The sequence below is a fragment of the Eschrichtius robustus genome, chromosome 2, assembly GCF_028021215.1.
Source record: "Eschrichtius robustus isolate mEscRob2 chromosome 2, mEscRob2.pri, whole genome shotgun sequence".
In the NCBI taxonomy this organism is placed as follows: Eukaryota; Metazoa; Chordata; class Mammalia; order Artiodactyla; family Eschrichtiidae; genus Eschrichtius; species Eschrichtius robustus.
In genome coordinates, this window is record NC_090825.1 from 38449211 (window position 1) to 38472294 (window position 23084).

The 23084-nt window shown below is 35.1% G+C and overlaps 1 protein-coding gene across 2 annotated transcripts in view; it reads left to right on the forward strand.

The window, feature by feature from the left end:
• The window catches only part of PARP8 (poly(ADP-ribose) polymerase family member 8), a 168459-nt gene that overhangs the window by 124537 nt on the left and 20838 nt on the right, over positions 1-23084 (forward strand). For both annotated transcript variants that reach the window (XM_068535326.1, XM_068535328.1), the window contains exons 14-18: positions 498-548; positions 654-749; positions 12868-12960; positions 19339-19464; positions 20730-20795. In XM_068535326.1, coding sequence (XP_068391427.1) covers positions 498-548; positions 654-749; positions 12868-12960; positions 19339-19464; positions 20730-20795 — 432 coding nt within the window. The remainder of the gene's footprint in view (positions 1-497; positions 549-653; positions 750-12867; positions 12961-19338; positions 19465-20729; positions 20796-23084) is intronic.

Consider the following 23084-nt stretch of genomic DNA (forward strand, 5'->3'; position numbering starts at 1 on the left):
GGTTAGTTTCACCTAAGAAAGATAATTTCGGATATTCTGTAAAAGAAAATGTCTTAATGTCCTCCTGTATGGTTAAGCCTAATACAGTAGTTTAGTATTGTACCTCTTACAGCAAGCAGCTGTCTAGTACGTCCTTGGAGAAATAATTCTATCTGATTGTAAAATGAGATTGAAATCATCTAAATGAGGAAGTGGGAGCAATCAGTGATGAGTAATAGAGGCAACGAGTTTTTGTGATCGTTTAAAGATGCCACTCATTTTTATTAGAAGATCAGAAATTAAGAATGCTGCTCATTTAGTTTAAACAAAGATTGCAATAGTAATGGAGGAAAGGGCATTATAAGAAATTCTAAAATCTCGATGTCATAATCAGTGATTTAATTTACATTACAGGTGATCTTAGATCACATCTGTATTCACTGTTGCAAAAGTAAAAGGCTATAATTTACATATTTTCCTAGTGAAAAAATTATTTTCTTCTACTTTGCTTTTTATAGCCAAATGGTGCCAAATGTATTCCAATACGAGACCGTGGCTTCCTAGTGCAGGTATGAGCCAAGCCTCCATCCGTTGTAGAGACAGTTTAGCCTTTAATGGGTTTTCAAATCCTGCATGAACTTGACTTAGTTCTTTCTCTTTATTGTCTTATTCAGACAATTGAGTTTGCTGAACAGCGGATCCCTGTGTTGAATGAATACTGTGTGGTTTGTGACGAGCCACATGTGTTTCAAAATGGCCCCATGCTTAGGGTAAGTCCTCATTGGTGGCATGTCAGTTTAGAATATAAATGAAGAGGGTTAAGATATAAAAATAAATAAGTAAATAACTGCATTTACAGTAAATACTCTCTATTGAGCCAATTACAAAATACACAAAGTCATGTAATTTTGACAAATGAGTCACTATTTCTGAAGGAGTCTGTGAAAGATCAAGCTGTTTCATATTAGCAAAATGTTTCTTATTTCTCACCTGTGCTTATTTATCACTTCAGTGTCTATTCATCTATCTCTATATCCATCCATATCAATATGTATATATATATATGTAAACTTGTAAACACTATTTTTTCAAAACAGCACAATTTAAAGATAGTTAATACAGAGAGTAGAAGTTAGTCCTTGTTCCAGTTAGAAGAGGTATATAGTAGAATCTGGAGAATTAGAGTAAAGATTTCAAAAAAATGCCAGCTCACTGACACATTTGTGACATTGTTAAGGGAGTACGGAAATAAGAATCAAAGTATAAGTGGTATTTTTGGGGAGAATTATCCAATTCAAAAGTTTTTTTTGCCATTTTTTTATTGAGATAAAATTTGTATAAATATACAATTCACTATTTGAATGTGTACAATTCAGTGGTTTTTATTACATTCACAGTGTTGTGCAACTGTTACTCCTAATTCTAGAACATTTCTATTACCCCAAAAAAGAAACCCTATGCATGTTAGTAATCACTCCCAATTTTCCCCTCACCTCATCTCCTGGCAACCACTAATATATTTTCTGTCTCTATGAATTTGCCTGTTTTAGACATTTCATATAAAGGGACATTAAATATAAGTTATACATTATGTGGCCATTTGTTTCTGGCTTCTTTCACTTAGTAAAATGTTTTCGAGGTTCATCTGTGTAACATGTCTCAGAACTTTATTCCTTTTTATGGTGGAATAAGACTACATTATATGGATATGTGACTTTTGTTCATCCATTCTTCAGTTAATGGAATCGCTGGGACATATGTTAACGCTACTTAACTGTTTCAGGAACTACCGAACTATTTTTGACAGTAGCTGTACCACTGTATATTCCTACCAGCAGTGTATGATGGTTCCAGTTTGTCCACATCTTCACCAGCGCTTGTTATTTGCCTCTTTTTTTCCCCAGTTATAGCCATCCTAGCATTCATGAAGTGGTATCTCATTGTGATTTTGATTTGCCCTTCCCTAATGACTATTGATTTGAGCATCTCTTCATGTGCTTATTGGCTATTTGTATATCTTCTTTGGAGAAATGTCTGTGTAAATCCTTTGCCCATTTTTTATTTGGGTTATTTGTCTTTAGTGAGTTGTAAGAGTTCTTTGTATATTCTGAATACTAGATCATTGTTAGAGATATGATTTGCAAATATTTTCTCCTATTTTCTTTTTCTTGATAGTGTCCTGTGACACACAAATTTTTAATTCTAATGGAATTCAAATTTCAGTTGAACCATTGCCTAATCCAAGGTCACAAAGATTTGCACCTATGTTTCCTTCTAAGAGTTTATAGTTTATATCTTACATTTAAGACATTGATCCTTTTTGAGTTAATTTTTGCTTATGGTGTGAGGTTGTTGTCCAAATTCATTCTCTTGCATGTAGCTATCTAGTTGTCTAAGCACCATTTGTTGAAAAGACTCTTCTTCCCCAATTAAATGATCTTGTCTCTCTCTTGTTGAAAATGATTTGACCATAGATGTTTTGATTTACTGGTCAACTCTTAATTTGACTCCACTGATTCGTATGTCAGTCCTTATACCTGTACTATACTGTCTTGATTAACTGTAGCTTTGTAGTGAGTTTGAAATCAAGAAGCGTGAGTCCTCCAACTTTTTTTTTTATAATATTGCTTTCACTGTTTGGATCCCTTGCATTTCCATATGAATTCTAGGGTCAGCTTATCTGCCAAAAAGGCAGATGGAATTTTGATAGGGTTTGCTTTGGGTCTGTAGGTCAGTTTGGGAAGTATTGCCATCTTAATATTAATCCTTCCAATCCACGAATGCAGAGTATCCTTCCATTTATCTAGATCTTTTAAAATTTCTTTTTACACTGTTTTTTAGTTTCAGTGTTCAAGTCTTGCACATCCTTGGATAAATTTATCTTTAAGTAGTTTATTCTTTTTGATGCTGTTGCCACTTCTAATCAACATTGTACCGGAGGTTCTAGCCAGGCAATTAAGAAGAGAAGAATAATAGAATGTATCCGTATTGGACAGGAAAAACTGAAGCAATCTGTTTGCAGATGACTTGAGCACTGTGTGCCAGGCACCCTGTGTAGACATTTTGCATACTGCTTCCTTGTTTGATTTTCACAAAACTCTGTGGTTTAGGTATTTTTGTGCCCATGGTGCAAATAAGGGGGTTAAGATTCAAAGAAGTTAGGTAATTTATTTAGCATCACCCAGCTGTATGAGTGGAAGCTGAACTTTGAACCTGATTTTGTCTGACTTCAAAACTGCATCACAAACATTTATTGAAGGCTTTATGAGTATAACGCTCCATACTAGAATCTGTTGCACTTTTTAAGAGAGATTTGTCCTGTCCTTAGAAATATATGTTTGAAAAGATGAATTGCAAAGCCTAGAAACAGGTAATTTTATTAGAACTTTTTTGTATTTCAAGACTTATACTTTAAAAAACATATGTAATATCCATTTATGGCCATAACCACTGTCAGGCTTTATGATATATTTGTTTCATTTTATTTGTTTATGGGAAACATATAAAAGAGATTTTTCTTGCCACCCATATGCTGTTTTTTGACAGTCAGTTATTCCTCTCAAAGAGATATATTATTTTTCTGAAACCCAACTTAACTAAATCAGAATTTACTAAATATTTGTGCAAGATTGTTATTTTTTAGTCAATACAGGGAAAGGTATAGTTATGATGAGAGGAGAGAGGATCCTTTAACCATGTCAATTTATCCCATTAAGGAGGCCTATTGTTACTTTGTCATTGTGCATCTGTGGATCTTGATTTATTTCTTGATCCATGGCAATGACATTTTCCTTGCCGTAGATAATAGTAATGTTATTAATGGCATAAGCTTTTTGAGTGCTTTTTATGTAATCATGTTTTTGAAGTGCCTTATATGGATTATCGTATTTAATCCTCATAATAACCCTATTAGACAGGTATTAATACTGTCCCTGCTCTATAGATGAGGAAAACTAATTTTTTTTATGTCACACCGCTAGTAGGTAATAGGGACAGGATTCAAACCCTGGCAGAATGGCACCAAGGCCACGGTTCTTAATCATGATGCTACTCTTGACTCATGTGCTTGAATTGACTACTTTTATGTCCTGGAAATTTACCACACATGTTGTTGGGAGTTTGCTCTTTACGGTTTAATTACTGGCAGTTCATTCCTATAATAGGTGATAGAAATATCATAGTTGATGTTAGTATTCCCTTTACCTTGCTTCAAGTTCTGTTTTACTTTATCTTTCTGCACCAGTGAAGTTTGCTGTCTCTTTCTAGAAATGGAAATGCTTTTGTAAACAAGAGAAAAAACGTTTTCTAAATAAATATATCTAGTTATCAGGTGGTTTTATGTTGCTTCAGTTCAGACTGATATCTAAGGAAATCAGAAAACTTACTTTGGTTTCTTAAATAGTAAGATAAGTGACCTATGAAATCAGATCAGGAAATGAAAATAGAGAAACATCTCATATTCAAAGGAAGAAAAGTAAACAAAACTACCTCCTGGTTCTGTTAAACAGATATTTCACCTAAATCAGGTATACATTCATTTTTTCTCTCTCTCTCTTATATTTACATCACAATATGTTTTACTATAATTTCAATAATGTACATAGTATATAATTTCAATAAGGTATCACAATTATTACAAATATAATATTCAGCCCATATAACACATTAAAAACTGCAATAAATCCTCGAGCTATAAAGAGGATAAGTCATAGCCCCATAGGATGATTAAATAGGTTAGATAAAACTCTATTTCTATAGATTTCTCTGCCTAATGTTTATTACGTTTGTTAGATCTTTCTCTGTCAAAATTCAAATTGTTTCTTATGTTTTGTCTCTTTTCTTCAAGCCTGATTGTTTTTTAAATGACATAAGTCCCCTTTTACCCCTATTTCCCAAAAGTCCTAAAATTTTACTCACTGCTTTCCTGTTCTGCCACTTTACTCAGAGGTCTAGGTAAGCATGTCACACTTTCGCAACATGAAGAACTAAACTACTTATTTAGAAATACCACAATGCTCTGATTTTGTCTTTTGTTTATAAAGGTTATAAATATCACTCTCAGGTGTGAGTCCTGACATGTAATACTGTGGATCTGCATAAAACTCACATTATCAGAAGGGTTGTTCAGAGTCCCAGAATTTCAGTTCGGCAGTACAGTCTGCATTGTGATCAGAAAACCAAACCACTGGTTCTCTGTTTTGGAATCAGCTAGAGTGTTAATGCACTAGACTGTTTTGGAGATGCTTTAAAATGTTGATTTTGGTCTTCAAGTGTGTTCGCAAAACAAGAAAACAAGGATTTACTGCCAAAATCACCACTGCTTTCATCAGCCTATAAATTCCTAGTGCCCTTGTCTTTTTGTTAGAGTCACCTTAAACACCCAATTCTTGGATCAATGCAGGTGTTTGTCTTCTTCTTTGAACCCTGTACATGAGCTGCTGAATCCTGTTGGATAAAACCACTCGTGTGGTTGCGTGGCTTAGTATCCCTACAAAGTTGGAACTTTGTCAGTGATACTGGAGGCTCATTCGCTGTGTCCCTGGTTAACAGACTTTCCTGTTTCTCGCATCAATATGTGATGTGGGAATTATGATTTCATTTTCTTCTCCTGCTGTGTGAAAATGTCCCACATTACTTGCTCTGGATTATCAGGCCTGAGATTCTACTGTCACCTCTTGAGAATAATGCTCTTTCCTACTAAAGCAAGGTCAGAGAAACCTTGCTGTGGACCATAGACAAATGTTTGTAACTAAGGTTCTTATTTTCAGAGTGAAAATTAACAATACCCAGCTATAATTTGGTCATAGTATAAGGCACTCCCATGACCATTTTTTGGGAAACTGAGTGTGTGGGTCAACCTGGATATGTCCCATTTTACCTTGAGGAAAACAGGTAGGTCTTCTTGTATTTAGGTCTGATGTTAAAAAATGGATGAAAAAGCATAGCCTATTTTCTCCCTGCTCCCCCTCAATGCATTTCATAGAAGTTAACATTTCAAGTTCTGAAATACAGGCTAAACTAAATAATTATGCCAAAAAACTTTCAGTTCAAAAATATAATTATTTTTACATCCAAATTGAGCAGAAATTGGTTTTAATGTTCAAACAACTTTAGTTTTATAGGACAATAGGGATCACCATGTATATTGGGGCCTAACCAGGCCTGATCCTATCTTATTGTGGATCTGTCTTGACCTCTGTGGGATTCCTGTCTTTCTTAATGGACAGTAAATCTTTCCCTACCCCAAATGTGTCTCTCTTCCAAACCATGAAAAGCACCCAAAGTACTGACTATAAAACTGGAAACACAGAGAATTAAAGTCATGTAGGTTTTGTGTTTCCACTAGATACTCTTAATTATTCTCATATGTTTTCAACACTTGTTTTTAAATTGTGAAGTTGTATTTACATTGTTCATTTCTTTTTTAGCAAGAAATAGTGTAGCAACAAATTAAGAGTTTTGATAAACCACGGGTATGAAAAAAAAATACCACTTCATGATATGCCTCAATGAAAATTCTTATTAAACACTAATTTTTGTATATACATTGGGTTGAAACAAGTAGAAGAGACAGCTTATCCAGGTTACCTAATACTGTTAATATTTAAACAGCTCTCTATACCTCAAGGAGATTTTATAAAACATATCTCACTTGGTTCTCTTTCTCACTTAGTCCTTTTATCAACCTGGTGAACTAGATCTGATTTTATCCCTGTTTTATAGCTAGGAGAACTGAACTGTGCACATATGCTCCAACTGGAACAGTATCCACTTTTATCTGTTTTATGTATTGGGCTTACATGAAATATTTTGTTTGAAAAAAAAGACCATGGCAAAAAAAGGTTTGAAAACCACTCACCTACACTGTGCTATATATAAATACATAGCTAGATTCTCTTGAGTTATGTCATTTCTATTTTCAGTAGGAAGTAATTTAAATTCATTGAAAACACAAAGTTTCTAAAGTGCAGTTAGGTTCTAAAATATTCTTTAGGGCTTAAAGCCATTTTTTGGAAACATGTTTTTACTGCTCACATTTAAATTGCTTTGATTCAAATAAAATTAAAAATGTATTCATCTTAGCTTAAAAATTTCTAAAATGAATCTTAACTTAGGGACATATAAAGTTCCCCATGTTTTTAAATGGTGCATAATGAATATTATATTGCAGATATATTATGTATGTTACGTGTCATGGCAGGAGGGACTTGCCATGGTTTTGCAGTTTACGTTATAGGGACTAATTGTTTGAAGGCAATATAATAGTATAACATTAAGAATAGATAGGGCTTCCCTGGTGGCGCAGTGGTTGAGAGTCTGCCTGCCAGTGCAGGGGATACGGGTTCGAGTCCTGGTCTGGGAGGATCCCACGTGCCGCAGAGCAGCTGGGCCCGTGAGCCACAATTACTGAGCCTGCGCGTCTGGAGCCTGTGCTCCGCCACAAGGGAGGCCGCGATAGTGAGAGGCCCGCGCACCGCGATGAAGAGTGGTCCCCACTTGCCGCAACTGGAGAAGGCCCTCGCGCAGAGACGGAGACCCAGCACAGCCATAAATAAATAAATAAAAACAAATAATTTAAAAAAAAAAAAAAAAAAAAAAAAGAATAGATAATATTTTATAAATTGAAACTAATAGATTTATTGTAAACTCAAATTAGTAAATAATGTACATTTTGGGTGATATTTAGGCATACATACTTTGTATTAAAGTATGTTTAATAAAACACACAATTTCACTTATCCAGCGATAGCTGTTCAATGACTACATTTTATTTTGAATTGATGCTGGAGTTTTCTGTGCAAATGATATAGTTATAGCAGAATTTGTTGGGAGCACGGTATTGGCTGGCAGTCGGCTCAAGGCGGGAGAATGCTAATTACAGTATAACTGCATATTTTATTAAGGAAAAATGAATCAGTTTCTTTCCTTGAATAGGATGTCCTTTCTGTGAGACATCTAATCTTGATTACTTACAATTTGAGAACTTTCTTTTAGTACGCCATCTTGTGTTGACATTTTGAACTCCTTTCAAATAAAATGTGGATAAACGTGGGAAAGGATCTGGGAGAGGATCAGTGCTCTACAAAAACTAGTTGACAAATTGTTATCTCAAAATTAAACTCATTTATATCTTGAATACTCTATAGAATGTTCTAATAAAAAATGATTGATAGATATAACATTGTTACTTTAAAAATTCACTGGCATTTACTTAGTATGGTGTTAGTATAGTACATAAATTATTCACAATATTACTACCTCCATAGTTGCTATTTTAAAAAGAAAGGAAGAAACATAGGCAGAACACTCTATGACATGAATCACAGCAAGATCCTTTTTGACGCACCTCCTAGAGAAATGGAAATAAAAATGAAAGTAAACAAATGGGACCTAATGAAAAGGAAAACATAAACAAGATGAAAAGACAACCCTCAGAATGGGAGAAAATATTTGCAAATGAAGCAACTGACAAAGGATTAATCTCCAAAATTTACAAGCAGCTCATGCAGCTCAATATCAAAAAAACAAACAACCCAATCCAGAAATGGGCAGAAGACCTAAATAGACATTTCTCCAAAGAAGGTATACAGATTGCCAACAAACACATGAAAGGATGCTCAACATCACTAATCATTAGAGAAATGCAAATCAAAACTACAGTGAGGTATCACCTCATAGCAGTCAGAATGGCCATCATCAAAACATCTACAAACAAGAAATGCTGGAGAGGGTGTGGAGAAAAGGGAACGCTCTTGCACTGTTGGTGGGAATGTAAATTGATACAGCCACTATGGAGAACAGTATGGAGGTTCCTTAAAAAACTAAAAATAGAACTACCATACGACCCAGCAATCCCACTACTGGGCATATACCCTGAGAAGACCATAATTCCAAAAGAGTCATGTACCACAATGTTCATTGCAGCTCTATTTACAATAGCCAGGACATGGAAGCAACCTAAGTGTCCATCGACAGACAAATGGATAAAGAAGATGTGGCACATATATACAATGGAATATTACTCGGCCATTAAAAGAAACGAAATTGAGTTATTGGCAGTGAGGTGGATGGACCTAGAGTCTGTCATACAGAGTGAAGTAAATCAGAAAGAGAAAAACAAATACAGTATGCTAACATATATATGGAATCTAAAAAAAAAAAAAAATGGTTCTAAAGAACCTAGGGGCAGGACAGGAATAAAGACGCAGTCATAGAGAATGGACCTGAGGACACGGGGAGGGGGAAGAGTAAGCTGGGATGAAGTGAGAGAGTGGCATGGACATATATACACTACCAAATGTAAAATAGATAGCTAGTGGGAAGCAACCGCATAACACAGGGAGATCAGCTCTGTGCTTTGTGACCACCTAGAGGGGTGGGATAGGGAGGGTGGGAGGGAGATGCAAGAGGGAGGAGATATGGGGATATATGTATATGTATAGCTGATTCACTTTGTTATAAGGCAGAAACTAACACACCATTGTAAAGCAGTCATACTCCAATAAATATATTAAAAAAAAAGAACCGTTATAAGAGGAAATTCCAAATGCTAATGAACATGTCTAAAAAGGTTATTCCACGAATAATCAAAGAAATTCATAATAAAGCACTTTCCTTACCAAAAAAAAAAAAGGAAGATAAAATTATTTTTATAAGAATGTAATGCGTAGTTCTACTTCAAATTTTTCAGTATGATAGCAAACTTTCTTTTCTCCCCCCCAAAAGCAAGTTTTCTATCATACCTGATTTCCTTCTTCAAACAGTTGCAGTAACAGGATATTCCTAGAAATCAGCCTTACAAATTTGAGTATGGGAAGAAAGGCCACTTTTCAGTGAAAAAAAAATGCGGAAAAGAAAAGGAGTGTCTATAAAGTAATTAATCCATAGCTTTACATTAGGAACGTAGGTTTATTATTTAAAATAATGGGTCAGCTGGTAAGTCCATGTAATTTGGAGATTTAGAGGTTTGAGTATAAACAGATGTGGGAGGGGCATGAAATAGTAATTCAGGAGAAAACATTGAACTGTTGTTGCGCATTTGTTACCCAAGATAAAGACCACGAGGTCTGGGTGAAATTGGTAAAAAATCATTTGAGACAAAGTCAGGGTGGCACAGGAATACCTAGGATTGGCTACAAAGTGTGGTGATAGAATATTCAAATTTCAAAAAATTATCTTCCAAAAAAATTATCTTCCAATCTAGTTTAGCAGAGTATTTTATTTCATTTTCATTTATATTGCTTAAGGCAACAATTTGGTACCAAAATGGTGGTTTCTACTTATATTCCCTGAATATGTGTGTGAACACACATACATACATACATATATTTTAGGATGATCACAAAGTAAGTATAATTAATTATCCAGGGTTCAAATAAAAAAATAAAAACCAGTCATTACTCGTATATACTAAATGAGCCTTATCCTGATATTCAGCTTTGGGATTGGTGGATTTTAGTCATAAAAAAGTGTATGGTTATTTGGCAGTAGTATTCTCAAAAACAAAGTACCTTCTGTGTCTCTGTTTACTTCCTCAGTGAACTTTGGGTGTCTGGTAGAGTACACATATTAATTCCTATGGCCCTTTATGATTTCCAAGGTTTATGTTCCCCAGGTTCTTGTTTGTGTATAGTTTCACTATCCTCAGACACCAATACAGTGTTTGACACTATAGTAAATATGCAATAAAATGGTTCATGTTATTATTTCAGACCATACCATGCTCCCCTAAAGTAAACAAAAGAAAGAACCCAATGTCAGCGGGGGAAGTTGAGGAAGAAACATACATGCACATACACATGAAAGAATAGATTAAGAATAGGTTAGATGCTAAAGTAGAAGAAAAAATGGTAGAAATTGAACAGTCTGCTCTAAGTATATCCAAATATATGCAGCAGTATACATCGCTTGAGGCTGGATGAAGAACTTTTTCCAATGAGTTTCCTACCATAGGTAGTTTTTCCTGATGTTTCTGAAATAGAATCAAACTGTCCTTTTAAGGCTGACAAAGGAAATATATCAATTTATTTGTTTCGAAAATTCTCTTTGGGGAATGTCAATCAGAAATCTTTGTGTGATTGGTCATGCTTTTCGTCTGCAAAGCTACCATGTGGGCCTATTCTGATCATAAAGGATGCTCAGAATGGGGCCATCCTTCCCCACTAGTTAAGCAGTAGATGAAACTGTCCTCTGAAATGCGTGAACATAAGAGCACTGGCACTGACAAATGCGTCTGTCTGCTGTGCCGGGCACCACAGGCTGCATCGTGTTAGGCCTCATCAGCTACCTAATGCAATGTAACTTGGGAGATAAGATAAATCAGACAGATGACACTGTATCAGATTTGAAAGATGAGAGCTCTTCCAAAGCAATTGCAGAGTGTATATTTCAGTGCTGTTGACTCTAGGAGGTTATTGAAGTCAAAAGTCTTTGCAACAAAACCAATCTTTCAAGAGCTGGGTAGCAAGTAAGCAGAGTCATGCTATTTCTTCCAGAGAAAATTACCTAGGAAGAAATGGAATTCTCCTTTTTATATCTGTTTTACACAGCTTTGTGGTTTAGTTAGTATATCACCAGCTTAGGTATCTGTTTTTTTTTTTAGTGCACCTCATGTGTAAATGTGTATTAAGCAGGCGAGATGGATTTTCCAATTAAAGGATATTTTCATCTATTGCTAAATCATTCCATGTGCCTAAAACTAACTAAAATGAATTTTTAAATCATATTTGTGACTCTGTATCAGTAAATGATTATTTACTAATTGTACCTAAATTTAGAAATTTAATCCTTTAAAGTGATATTTCTTCCCTTTTCCCCCGTCCAGTTTTATTGAGATATAAGTGACATACAGCACTGTATAAGTTTAAGGTGTACAGCACAATGATTTGTCTTACATGCATCATGAGATGATTACTACAATAAGTTAGTGAATATGCATCATCTCATATTAATGGAAAATAAAATAACAAGAGAAAAATATTTTTTCCTTGTGATGAGAACTCTTACGATTTACTCTCTTAACTTTCACATACACTAGTGTTAATTATATTAATTATGTTGTACATTATATTCCTAGTAGTTATTTATCTTATAATTGGAAGTTTGTACCTTTTGACCACCTTCCTCCAATTCCCCTTCCCCCCACCCCTCCACCTCTGGTAACGGCAAATCTGATTTCTTTTACTATGAATTTGTTTGTTTTTGAAGTATAATTGACCTACATACAACACTTCGTTAGTTCCTTGTGCACAACATAGTGATTTGAAATTTCTATACCTTACAAAATGATCACCATGGTAAGTCTAGTTACCATCTGTCACCACACAAAGACACTGCATTATTATTGACTACCTTCCCCACACTCTACATTTCATCCCTGTGACTCATTTATTTGGTAACTGGAAGTTTGTACCTCCTAATCTCTCTCACCTATTTCTCTCATCCTACCACCTACCTCCCTTCTGGCAACCACCTGTTTGTTCTCTGTATCTATGACTCTGTTTATATCTTGTTATGTTTGTTCATTTGTTTCTTTTTTTAGATGCATGTAAGTGAAATCATACAGCATTTGTCTTTCTCTGTTTGATTTATTTCAGTTAGCATAATGCCCTCGAGGTCCATCCATGTTCTTGCAAATGGCAATATTTTGTTCTTTTTTATGGCTGAGTAATAGTCCATTGTATTTATACATATACCACATCGTTATCCATTCATCTGTCAATGGGCACTTAGGTAGCTTCCACATCTAGGCTATTGTAAATAATATTTCTTTCTTTTTAATATTCTAAAACTTTGCATTTTCTATTTATTATAAAGAATGCCATACATTTAATTTAGGAATTGGAGGATGGGGAAAAAATGTTGAATTGATTCCCCTTTCTTTTGTAGCCTACTGTGTGTGAACGAGAGCTGTGTGTATTTGCTTTTCAAACCCTGGGAGTAATGAATGAAGCTGCTGATGAAATAGCAACTGGAGCTCAGGTAGTAACACGTGATACTAACTATTCTATATTTTGATTTGAAAAGTTTATTCTGATCCACTAGCTAACTTTACCCTTCTTTGGGATGAATTTTTGATAGTTTCTTGATAGATTAAGAAAGCAAACCAGCATTTGATATTTCTAGATAGAAACTAAATTTTGCCAGCTTTATCTAATGTGTGTTTTTTGTCCTTTTGCAATTGCCAAGAGGAGAAGTTAAACCGACTTTAATTGTTTGAAAAGTAATACGTTCCTTTCTTATATGGTGAAATTGAGATACTGAAACCCTTGCACTTGCATTATGTAATGTTTATTTGTAAAGTTATAGTGCCATAAAATGGAAGCCAATTTACTTGTAAAACTTAGGTGAAAAGATAATGGACAGAACATGTAATAAAAAGAGAGCATTCAATTTTACAATAGCAATGTTTATGACATAGGAAGAAGAATATAAAAACAAAGAAACAACTTGAAAGTAGAGAAGAATCCCATGTTTCTGGAAAGGAAAAAAATCAGTTGTAAAGATGCCAAAATTTATTACTTCATGCAATGTCATTAAAATTTCAACTAGTTTTTGTTCATTTATGGAACCTGACTGAAATACTAATAAATAGATGAGAAAAAAATTACAGAAAACAAAAAATAATGAGTGTTAATTAAGTGAGGCTAGACCAACCAAATACAAAACCATATTATGTAATCCTATGATATTTTGAAAAAATATAGTACTGGCAAAGAGTAGAAAGTCAGATTATCCCCAAAATAGGTCAAGTTATAAATACATTTAATACATATTAAAGGAGGTATCACATCATGTTGTAAAATAAAAATGGTTTAGTGAAGGTGGGAACAAATGACCTGCAACATGGGGGGGAAAACAGGTTAGCTCTTTATGCTGTGTGCAAAAACAAATTCCAAATGGCTTAAAGAATAGTTTTGTTTAAAAGTATTATACCCACACTAGAGCATGCACAGCCTAGGTAGGGCCTCAGATTCATGCATTTATGCAGATACAAAAAATCATAAAGAAAAATATCAACAGATCTGAGTCCATACATACTTCACATTTTTTACTTGAAAAAATAAGAGCTAACACACTTACGAAAAAGTATGTTTTGCTACAAACTTAATTACATAGAAACGCATGAAAATTGAGACAAAAAACATGAAGATCATCACAAATTAATAGAGGAAATGAATGCACAATTCACAAATATGGACCTATAGTTAGTAAAGAAACATGAGAAAATACTTAGCCTCACTAAAAATCAAAGGAAGCTAAATGTAAAAGAATTGTATAAAATTCACAAAGATGGGTGGGAAGAATGATCATGCAACAGACATCTGGTCATTCTTACAGTAAGTATCAAATGCCTGTTATGTAACAGGCCGTACACTAGACTAAGGTACAACAGTTAACACAGACGACCCATGCCTCATGGATTTAGACTCCCTTAACGTCGTTATTTCACTGATTAACTAAACTGAGATGCATCCACTTGATGAAATTTTAAGGACCATATTTGTGATGTAATTAGTTATAAATGAAAATAACACAAACAGAACATTGATCATATGCGATGTGAAAAATGATTCCATGATTAAAATAAATTCCAAAAATGCAGCTTCATATTGCCCCATACCCAATGTGTACAAATTTGCATACTAAAAGCTCTGAGAATGCCTAAAACTGAAGAAAATGACTAGCCTATACTTAGAGGGTTTCTCAAATGTATCTATCCATGGTGAGTCTTTATCTCTTTTTAAAAATGGTAACGTTTTTCTCATCCCTTGAAACTAATATTGCTCAAAGAAAGGTACTTTAGTATATGCTATTTATAGCTATGTAAAAATAAACTTTACACAGGTGTGTGTACATACGCACATACGTGTGTATTTACATGGATATGTATGTGTGTATATATATGTATAATTTTTCAAGTAGTATAGTTAATATTTATGCATTTTACTGGAAGTAAAGTATCCCTCGTACAATTTGAAAAGGGAAGGAAGTAAAGCCTAGAAATAAGGAATAATTGATTAGAAGGAAAACTAACATATTAACAGTAGGCTAGGTTGAAAGAATAATAGGTGCTTTTTTCCCTCTTATTATAGATACATCTCTAAAAAAAATGGTTCTTAAAGTGAAATTACTTTTGGATTATATAATGATAGTAACAGAGCACAAATACTCGATCAGATCAATTCAGTGATTCAGCTCTAAAGATCAGTATCCAAAAAACTCAGAGAATTTAGTGATTCTACTCCAAAGTCAATGCAGAATATTCTTTTCAGCACTTTAAAGGAGATACCCCAATATTCTGGTTATAATCCTAGAGATTACATGGAAATGGATTCTTTTTCTAAATAAGAACTGTATCTCTGTAGCCTTGTTGCATCAGTTGACTCCTGCATTTTTAGTGGTGCTCTGTGGAGCTCTGGAGGTTGCAAGAACATTCTTTAGAGGGATCTGCAGGAGGCTGGGCTGCGATCAGAGTGTCTCAGCAGCCGGGATTCCAGGCCTCCGAGTACTGCTGTAACCAGAACAGCAGCTCCATTTTATTCTTTTATGTTTTGGGGCTCTCAAATACAATTTTTTTTTTAAAAAAAGAAAAGATAAAAGGAATTACTCTTGAAATGTTTGAAAGCCATTAGTCTACAATTTTAAATTCACTTCTTTTCCAGAATACATTGTACATCATTTTACTCTGTGGAAAAATTAGCATATGTAAATAGAGTACAAATCCTAACAGTGTAATATAAACCTTTCTTTGTTCAAAGATTCTGAATGCTAACTCCTATAACAGATAAACCATAAAATTAAAGTGACTTAAGATGGTAGGCTTTTATTTCTAACTCACACGACTGTTCGGTTAGAATGTTTGTTGGGCAACTGTGTGATCACTGAGGGAACCGGATTCCGTCCATCACATGAGTCCGCTGTCTTCAATACTGGCATATAGTAGAGGGGAAGGGAGAAAAAGGGAGAAGGAGCGCCTGTTTTTTCATCAGCTCAGCCTCTTTCCACTTTCCGTCCATTGGTTAAAACTAGTCTTACGGCCTGACTTAAACAAAAGGGGTAGAAATGTCCCCTGCAGTGCAGTTGCTTCCAGGCAGTAGTAGCCCTATACCTTGAAAGCAAGGAGTATGAAACTTCGGTGGACAGCAAGGAATTTTGCCAGGGTAGTTACACTGTTTCTTTTCAGTTAGGTTAAGACATACATTAACAAAAATATTCTGTTAATTAACTTCTTTACCCCTACATCCATTATTTTCATTATAATTTACTTAAGTCCACTAGTGAAATTATTGGCAAAGCAATGCATTTGCTTTTTTTGGTAGTTTTGATTGCTTTGAAGCTTTGGGCACAAGATTTTTAATTAAAGTATTTGATTGAAAGGGGAACATTGTTCAGGTTATTTTGTATCCATTTGTGCCTTTCTTGTTGTGGTAAAAAACACATAACGTAAAATTTACTATATTAATCATTTTTAAGTGCACAGTTCAGTAGTGTTGAGTATATTCACATTGTTGTGAAACAGATTTCCATGACTTTTCCATTTGCAGAACTGAAACTCTATACCTGTTGAAAAACTCCCATTTTCTCCCTACCCACCATTCTACTTTCTGTTTCTGTGAATTTGATTACTTTAGATTCTTCACAAGTGTAGGCATATAGTATTTGACTTTTTGTGACTGGCTTATTTCACTTAGCATAATGTCCTCAATGTCCATTTTGTAACAGGTGACAGACTTTTCCTTCTTTAGGGTGAATAGTACTTCATTATATGTGTGTACCACATTTTGTTTATCCATTCACCCATCAATGGATATTTTGGTTGTTTTCACCTCTTGGCTGTTGTGGATAATGCTGTTGTGAACATGGGTGTGCAAACATCTCTTCAAGATCCTTCTTTCAATTCTTTTGGATATATACCCGGAAGTGGGATTGTCACTTACAGCAGGATCATATGGAATTTCTATTTTTAGGTTTTTAGAGGAACCTCCATACTGTTTTCCATAGTGGTTACACCAATTTACAATCCCATCAACAATGCACAAGGGTACAAATTTCTCCATGTGCTCACCAACACTTTTTATTTTCTGTTTTTTTGATAGTAGCCATCCTAATGGTTGTGAGGTGATATCTCATTGTGGTTTTTATTTGCATTTCTCTGATGACTAGTGACGTTGAGTATCTTTTCATATGCTTTTTGGCCATTTGTATGTATGGCTTCTTAAAAGAAATGTCTATTCAGTTCTTTTGCCCATTTTAAAATTAAGTTATATGATTTTTTATTGTTGAGTTATAGGAGTTCTTTATGTATTCTGGTTATTAACCTCTTATCAGATAAATTATTTGCAAATATTTTCTCCCATTCCATGTTGTTTTTTCACTCTCTTGATTTTGTCCTTTGATGCGTAAAAGTTTGATATAGTCCTATTGCCAATTTTTGTTTTTGTCTGCCCATGGCTTTGGTGCTATATCTAAAAAATCACTGCCAGATCCAATGTCATAAAGCTTCCCCCTGTTTTCTTTTAGGAATTTTTCAGTTTAAGGTTTTATGTTTAGATTTTTATTCTATTTTGATTTAATTTTTGTGTGTGGTATAAGATAAGGGTCCAGCTTCATTCTTCTGCATGCGTATATCCAGTTTTCCCACCCTCATTTGTAGAAAAGACTGTCTTTTCCCCACTGAGTGGTCTTGGCACCCTTGTCAAAGATCATTTGATCATACATACATGAAGGGTATGTATTTTTACAAAGCTTCAAGTGCATACTGTGACATATAATTTTTTAAGGTATTTACCAGATTGTACCAATTCATGGCCCCAAAAGTTTTAAAAAAGGCTCTTTTATGTTACTGATGATTCTTTCTCAGAAATTCTTGCTTGGGTTTTACTATATTAGGAGACCAGATAATGCTGAAAACAATTTGTATCTGGGTTATGGTGCATCTTTCTGGGGTAGAAGGAGGATGAATATGGGAGAGGAAAACAAAAAGGAGGGTTTTAATTTGTCTTTATCATTATTATCTGTTGCTTTGAATCCAATTTATTGCAAACACACACACACACACACACACACACATAAATGGAATAGTGTGGTAGAATCATATTAGCTGTTTCAGTTCTGCTGTTTTCTAAGTCCTGTGGGTATCTATGTCTGTGTACTTTGGAATGTGTTATTTATAGATCCTATACCCGATGGCTTGAGTGTTGCTAATTATTTTAGGTCACTGGAAATTCTGGATGCTGTGATTGGGTGGATGTGTTTTGTGAGTATACACACAACATAGTGAGCCCTACAGTCATTAGGTCACAATACCCCCTCGTTAACCATAAGAATCAAAAATTGTCCTACTCTTACTGTGCATTTTTTAAATGCCTGTTTCAAAACTTTCTGGAAATATCTTCCCCTATAAAGATTAAGTCAGCTGCTTCCTTATGAAGTATCTTGTCTTTACGCTATAGGTAGGTCCGTTCTGATGAGCTCTCTCCGTTTAAACAGTATCGGCTTTCTTGATTCAGTTGCTAGAGCGTGTTGTTTTTGGGAACTAGGGAGGGGAGCCACGCTCTTAACTGCTATGTCGCCTTGCCTCTTAGTGAATTGTGCGAAGGAGTCACAGACGCACGTAGGAATAAAGCCATCTTATTTAACAAATCAGAGGACATTAATAGCCTTTGTCAGAGGAGAGTAGGAAGAAGTAAGATGGTGTCAGGAGATTTACTGTCCTTGGGGCATGTCAGATTCACTTTCTGCAGTTTCCTTCACCCGGAATGGTTTCTCCCAAGATAGTCACGTCTCCATCTCCCACTTCGTTCAGGTCTCTGTTGAAATGTCACCAAGTTTCCTGGCTACGCTAAAATAGTCCCCCCTACTGCCTAAGTCTCTAATGGCAGCTTTATTTTTATAGCATTTAACACTACCAGACACTATATGTCTTTAAGCATATATTTAACTGATTTTTCAGCACATCTTCTCCATTGAAAGGAAAATTTCATGAGACCTTTTCAAGGACCTGTCTTGTTCATTGTCTTTCCACAGAACCTACAACAATGTTAGCACGTAGTATGTGTTAATGACAAAGACATGTTAAAGACAGATATGAAGACGTGAGTAGTTGGAAGCAACACATATTAGTTACTTTAATATATGTTACTTTAAATAACACATATTAAAGTAACTTTAAATATTAGTTACTTTAAATTAATAGTCAGGTTTCGTCAAATTTGACCTAAAGCCACAAATGACAGATTTCAGAGATTGCTAGCCGTCCTGAATCTTTCCTAATTAACTACCATGAGAGGGAGAGACAATGGCAAAGCATTTGATAAAACCTGAAGGATAGTAACTATCTTATGTATGTATTTCAAGGTGGTAGATCTACTAGTATCCATGTGTAGGTCTGCATTGGAATCTCCTAGAAAAGTTGTCATTTTCGAGCCATATCCTTCTGTGGTAGATCCTAACGATCCTCAGATGCTGGCCTTCAATCCAAGGGTAAGTAGTTATCCTGGCACATCAATCACAAGTTTCCTTTAACAATAATTGAGATTTTAGTCTCATTAGCTTTCTTCTGTGTTAGCTAAATTACTGTCTCATCATATCCATGACCTGTCACGAACTCTGTATCCATTTAGCAAATATGATTCTTTTTCCACCAATTTGATTTACTTCCACCTTGTCTTTCATGTATCCTGTTACTTCTCCTCTCCTTTTCTCCTTTAAAATCATTTTCCTAACTTTGCCTTCATGAAACTAGACCCATTTAATCCCCTCAAATTCTGATCTTTACACATCCCATCTGCATGGAAGGTAGGTAAATAACTGTAATAAATTGGTTTATAATGGTCAATATGATTATTTTAATTTCATCATATATTTTTTGAGATTCTAACTTATGTAATCTCATTTTAATTTTAAGGATCATGGGTAAAGGGACAAATTTTCCCTTTTCTTTTGTATTTTTATTTCATCCTTTCTTGCCCTCCCCTCTCTCCCTCCCCAGTTATCTGAAGGTTAGTGAAAGTTTATTTCGTATTGTTGATCAACTGACATTTCTTGAGAAAACAATTTTATAAATATTCAGAGAAGTTTGGCAGAACTCTTCTGAAATAACATGATTTTCAAATTACATGAGAGCCAAAATTGCCTTAGTTTCTATTACTATTCATCTTGAAATCATTTTATGGAAACGATGACTATATAAAATTCTCTTGGAAAAACTTTCCCTCGTTCATAAGTGGCAACAGTGCACATATTTTCAGTGTGCTTAAAAATGAGTTATCAGTTGAGTGTATGCTGTCATTTACACACTTATTAATCATACTTGTTTGGTAACAATCTTCCAATCAAAAGAAACTAAAAGCAAAATGAAATTGTAAGATTTAAAGTGGATTTTTGTGTTTTAGAAGGATTCTGTGCTTGCTTTATTCATCATGGCTTAATTTTTTAGTGGTGACAACAAGAATCAGGAGCCTAATATCTTTTTTGTATTTATAGCTTTTCCCCTGTAAGCTGAACATCATTTTATGTATTTACACTAAAACTGGCATTATTTTCTTTTTTCTTCCCTCTGGCTCAGTTATAAATCCTATGTCCTTGAGCCATCTTATTAAAGTCTTCCCTTTTGTGTACACAACACAGTCATTGCTTTCAAATTGACCCTGATGGAAAACTCAGGTACAGAAATAATACGTCTCTCCAGTAATGTGCAGACTTGCAAAGGCTTATGGTGAATACTATTTTTTCCCCCATTCAAACAGAAGAAGAACTATGATCGAGTAATGAAAGCATTGGACAGCATAACTTCTATTAGAGAAATGACACAAGTAAGTATATCATCTTGTGGTCTTGTACAGTTCAGTTTTGCTTGAGTGAAATGATATTTTTAAAATATATGAGAGTACTGGCCATGTGGTGAAGTGTAGACTTTTCTATTATATGAGAGTATAATTAAAATCATAAAAAAATGAAAATTGTTTTGTACTAGGATGTTTTAATTAAATTACATCAGTGTTTTGGCATGCTACCACTGTGACTTTGGAGGGTAATTGCATAATCATAATCTGAATGCTCGGCTCTCAAACTCAGACAAGAATTTGTTGGAATATCTTAAGGCAAAAGTTAAATCTGGTACCATCTTCCTCGACTGCCAATTTTAATTAATGGTAGTAATTTCAAAACATTTTAATGTTAAAATCAAAACTAATATTCTTTCAAATGTAAATTACACGTAAATAGTTCAGATGTAACACAGAATCTCAAAAGAACTTTGGAAGACACCAGACTCCTTGAGAGCATGAGTTTATATTTTTGGCCATTAGGGAGGTTTTGGTGGAAGAGTTTGATGAGCAAGGATCAGGGTTTATTATGAAAGCCCAATGTATCCCTGGGCTGGAATCCAGCACTTGGAAAAGCACATCTCATTGAATTATTGAGGCCTTTCCACTGCCAAACACTTGGAGAAAGGTTTAAAGCTCATCATTATAAGTAGAAATTAATAATCTAATTGACAATACCACACATTATGGGTTGAGTTTGCATATGGTGGTTTCAAGGCTTGCACTGCCCCTTGAGGCCCTTGCAAGTTTATGGTAAGTATTACTCTGAGTCATTGCCTTTCTCTGGGGAGGGAGGGAATAGTGATTTTTCCAGTCTCGGGGCCCACAAAGCTTCTGTGCCACTCCCCCTCCCCCACTACCCCATCTACTCCATTTGCAGATGTGCATCCAAAGTACATGTTTTTTTAAAGATTTATTCTTTTTTAAAATTTGTGTATTTTATTTATTTATTTTTTGGCTGCATTGGGTCTCCATCGCTGTGCGCGGGCTTTTCTCTAGTTGTCGCGAGCGGGGGCTACTCTTCGTTGCGGTGCGTGGGCTTCTCATCATGGTGGCTTCTCTTGTTGCAGAGCACGGGCTCTAGGCACACAGGCTTCAGTAGTTGCATCACACGGGCTCAGTAGTTGTGGCTCGTGGGCTCTAGTGTGCAGGCTCAGTAGTTGTGGCGCACGGGCTTAGTTGCTCCGCAGCATGTGGGATCTTCCCAGACCAGGGCTCGAACCCATGTTTCCTGCATTGGCAGGCAGATTCTTAACCACTGCACCACCAGGGAAGCGCAAAGTACATTTTTACATTCCCAAATTTGATTCTTGGTTCTTTTGATAGTTATTTATTTATGAGGTCAAATACTCATTCATCCGTTCAACAAATGGTATGTGTCAGACAGTGGTAAACAAGAGATCCTTTAATTCACAAGTTATATTATTTGCTTAATAGCTGTCATTCTTTCCACCTGTTTTTCTATGCCCTTTCTACATTATCAGAATTCCTTTTCAAGCAAACATTTATTATTTGTATAAGGAAAAGAAAACAATAAATGCATTTCCACTTAGGGGGAAAAAAGAACCTATTGCAGTACCTTACATACAATTAAACATTTTTGGTCACCAAAGATTTTGGTATAGGATATTTATACTGTACTGTAGATCCAGACCATTCTTGCATCTAAAAATAGCTACAAACTCTGACTCTGGGATCAGCTCTGTGCCAAGAATTGCTTCCTTTATTCTGGGTCATGTGTAAGCTATGTTAATAGGAGGCAATGGAGATGATTGAGTGTCAGCTTGGGAAGTTGCAGGCCCATGTGGTATAATTTGCTCATCAGTGACGTGGCCTGCAACCGTGGGCAAGTTGCTTAATTGCTTGATGCCTCAGTTTCTTCATTGCCAAGATGGTAAATAGTAATGCCGCCTTCTCCCTCAGCGTACACTTCATAGGGATGCTGTCAGGTTTTATCCTGTCAAATTCTTTAAACCTCTCCAAATAAATATAACATTATACTGGCCTAAATTGTCACAGACAGATTGCCTTTCATTCTAGGAAAAGGTTAATTGTCTGGGTGAATTCCATCAATACTTTTAAAAGAAGGGGTCGTCATCTTATGTAAATTTTGTCCAATTTTCTCATGTAAAGATCTACCCGAAGCCAGTACCCTCAGATATGAGCATGAGTAGTAGCTATTACAAGTTTCGCTTTAATGTTAGTTAAATGTTAAAAATGTCAAAGAGAAACCAGACACTTGATAAAGGTGACAAGACAGATTTATTCAAGTACTGC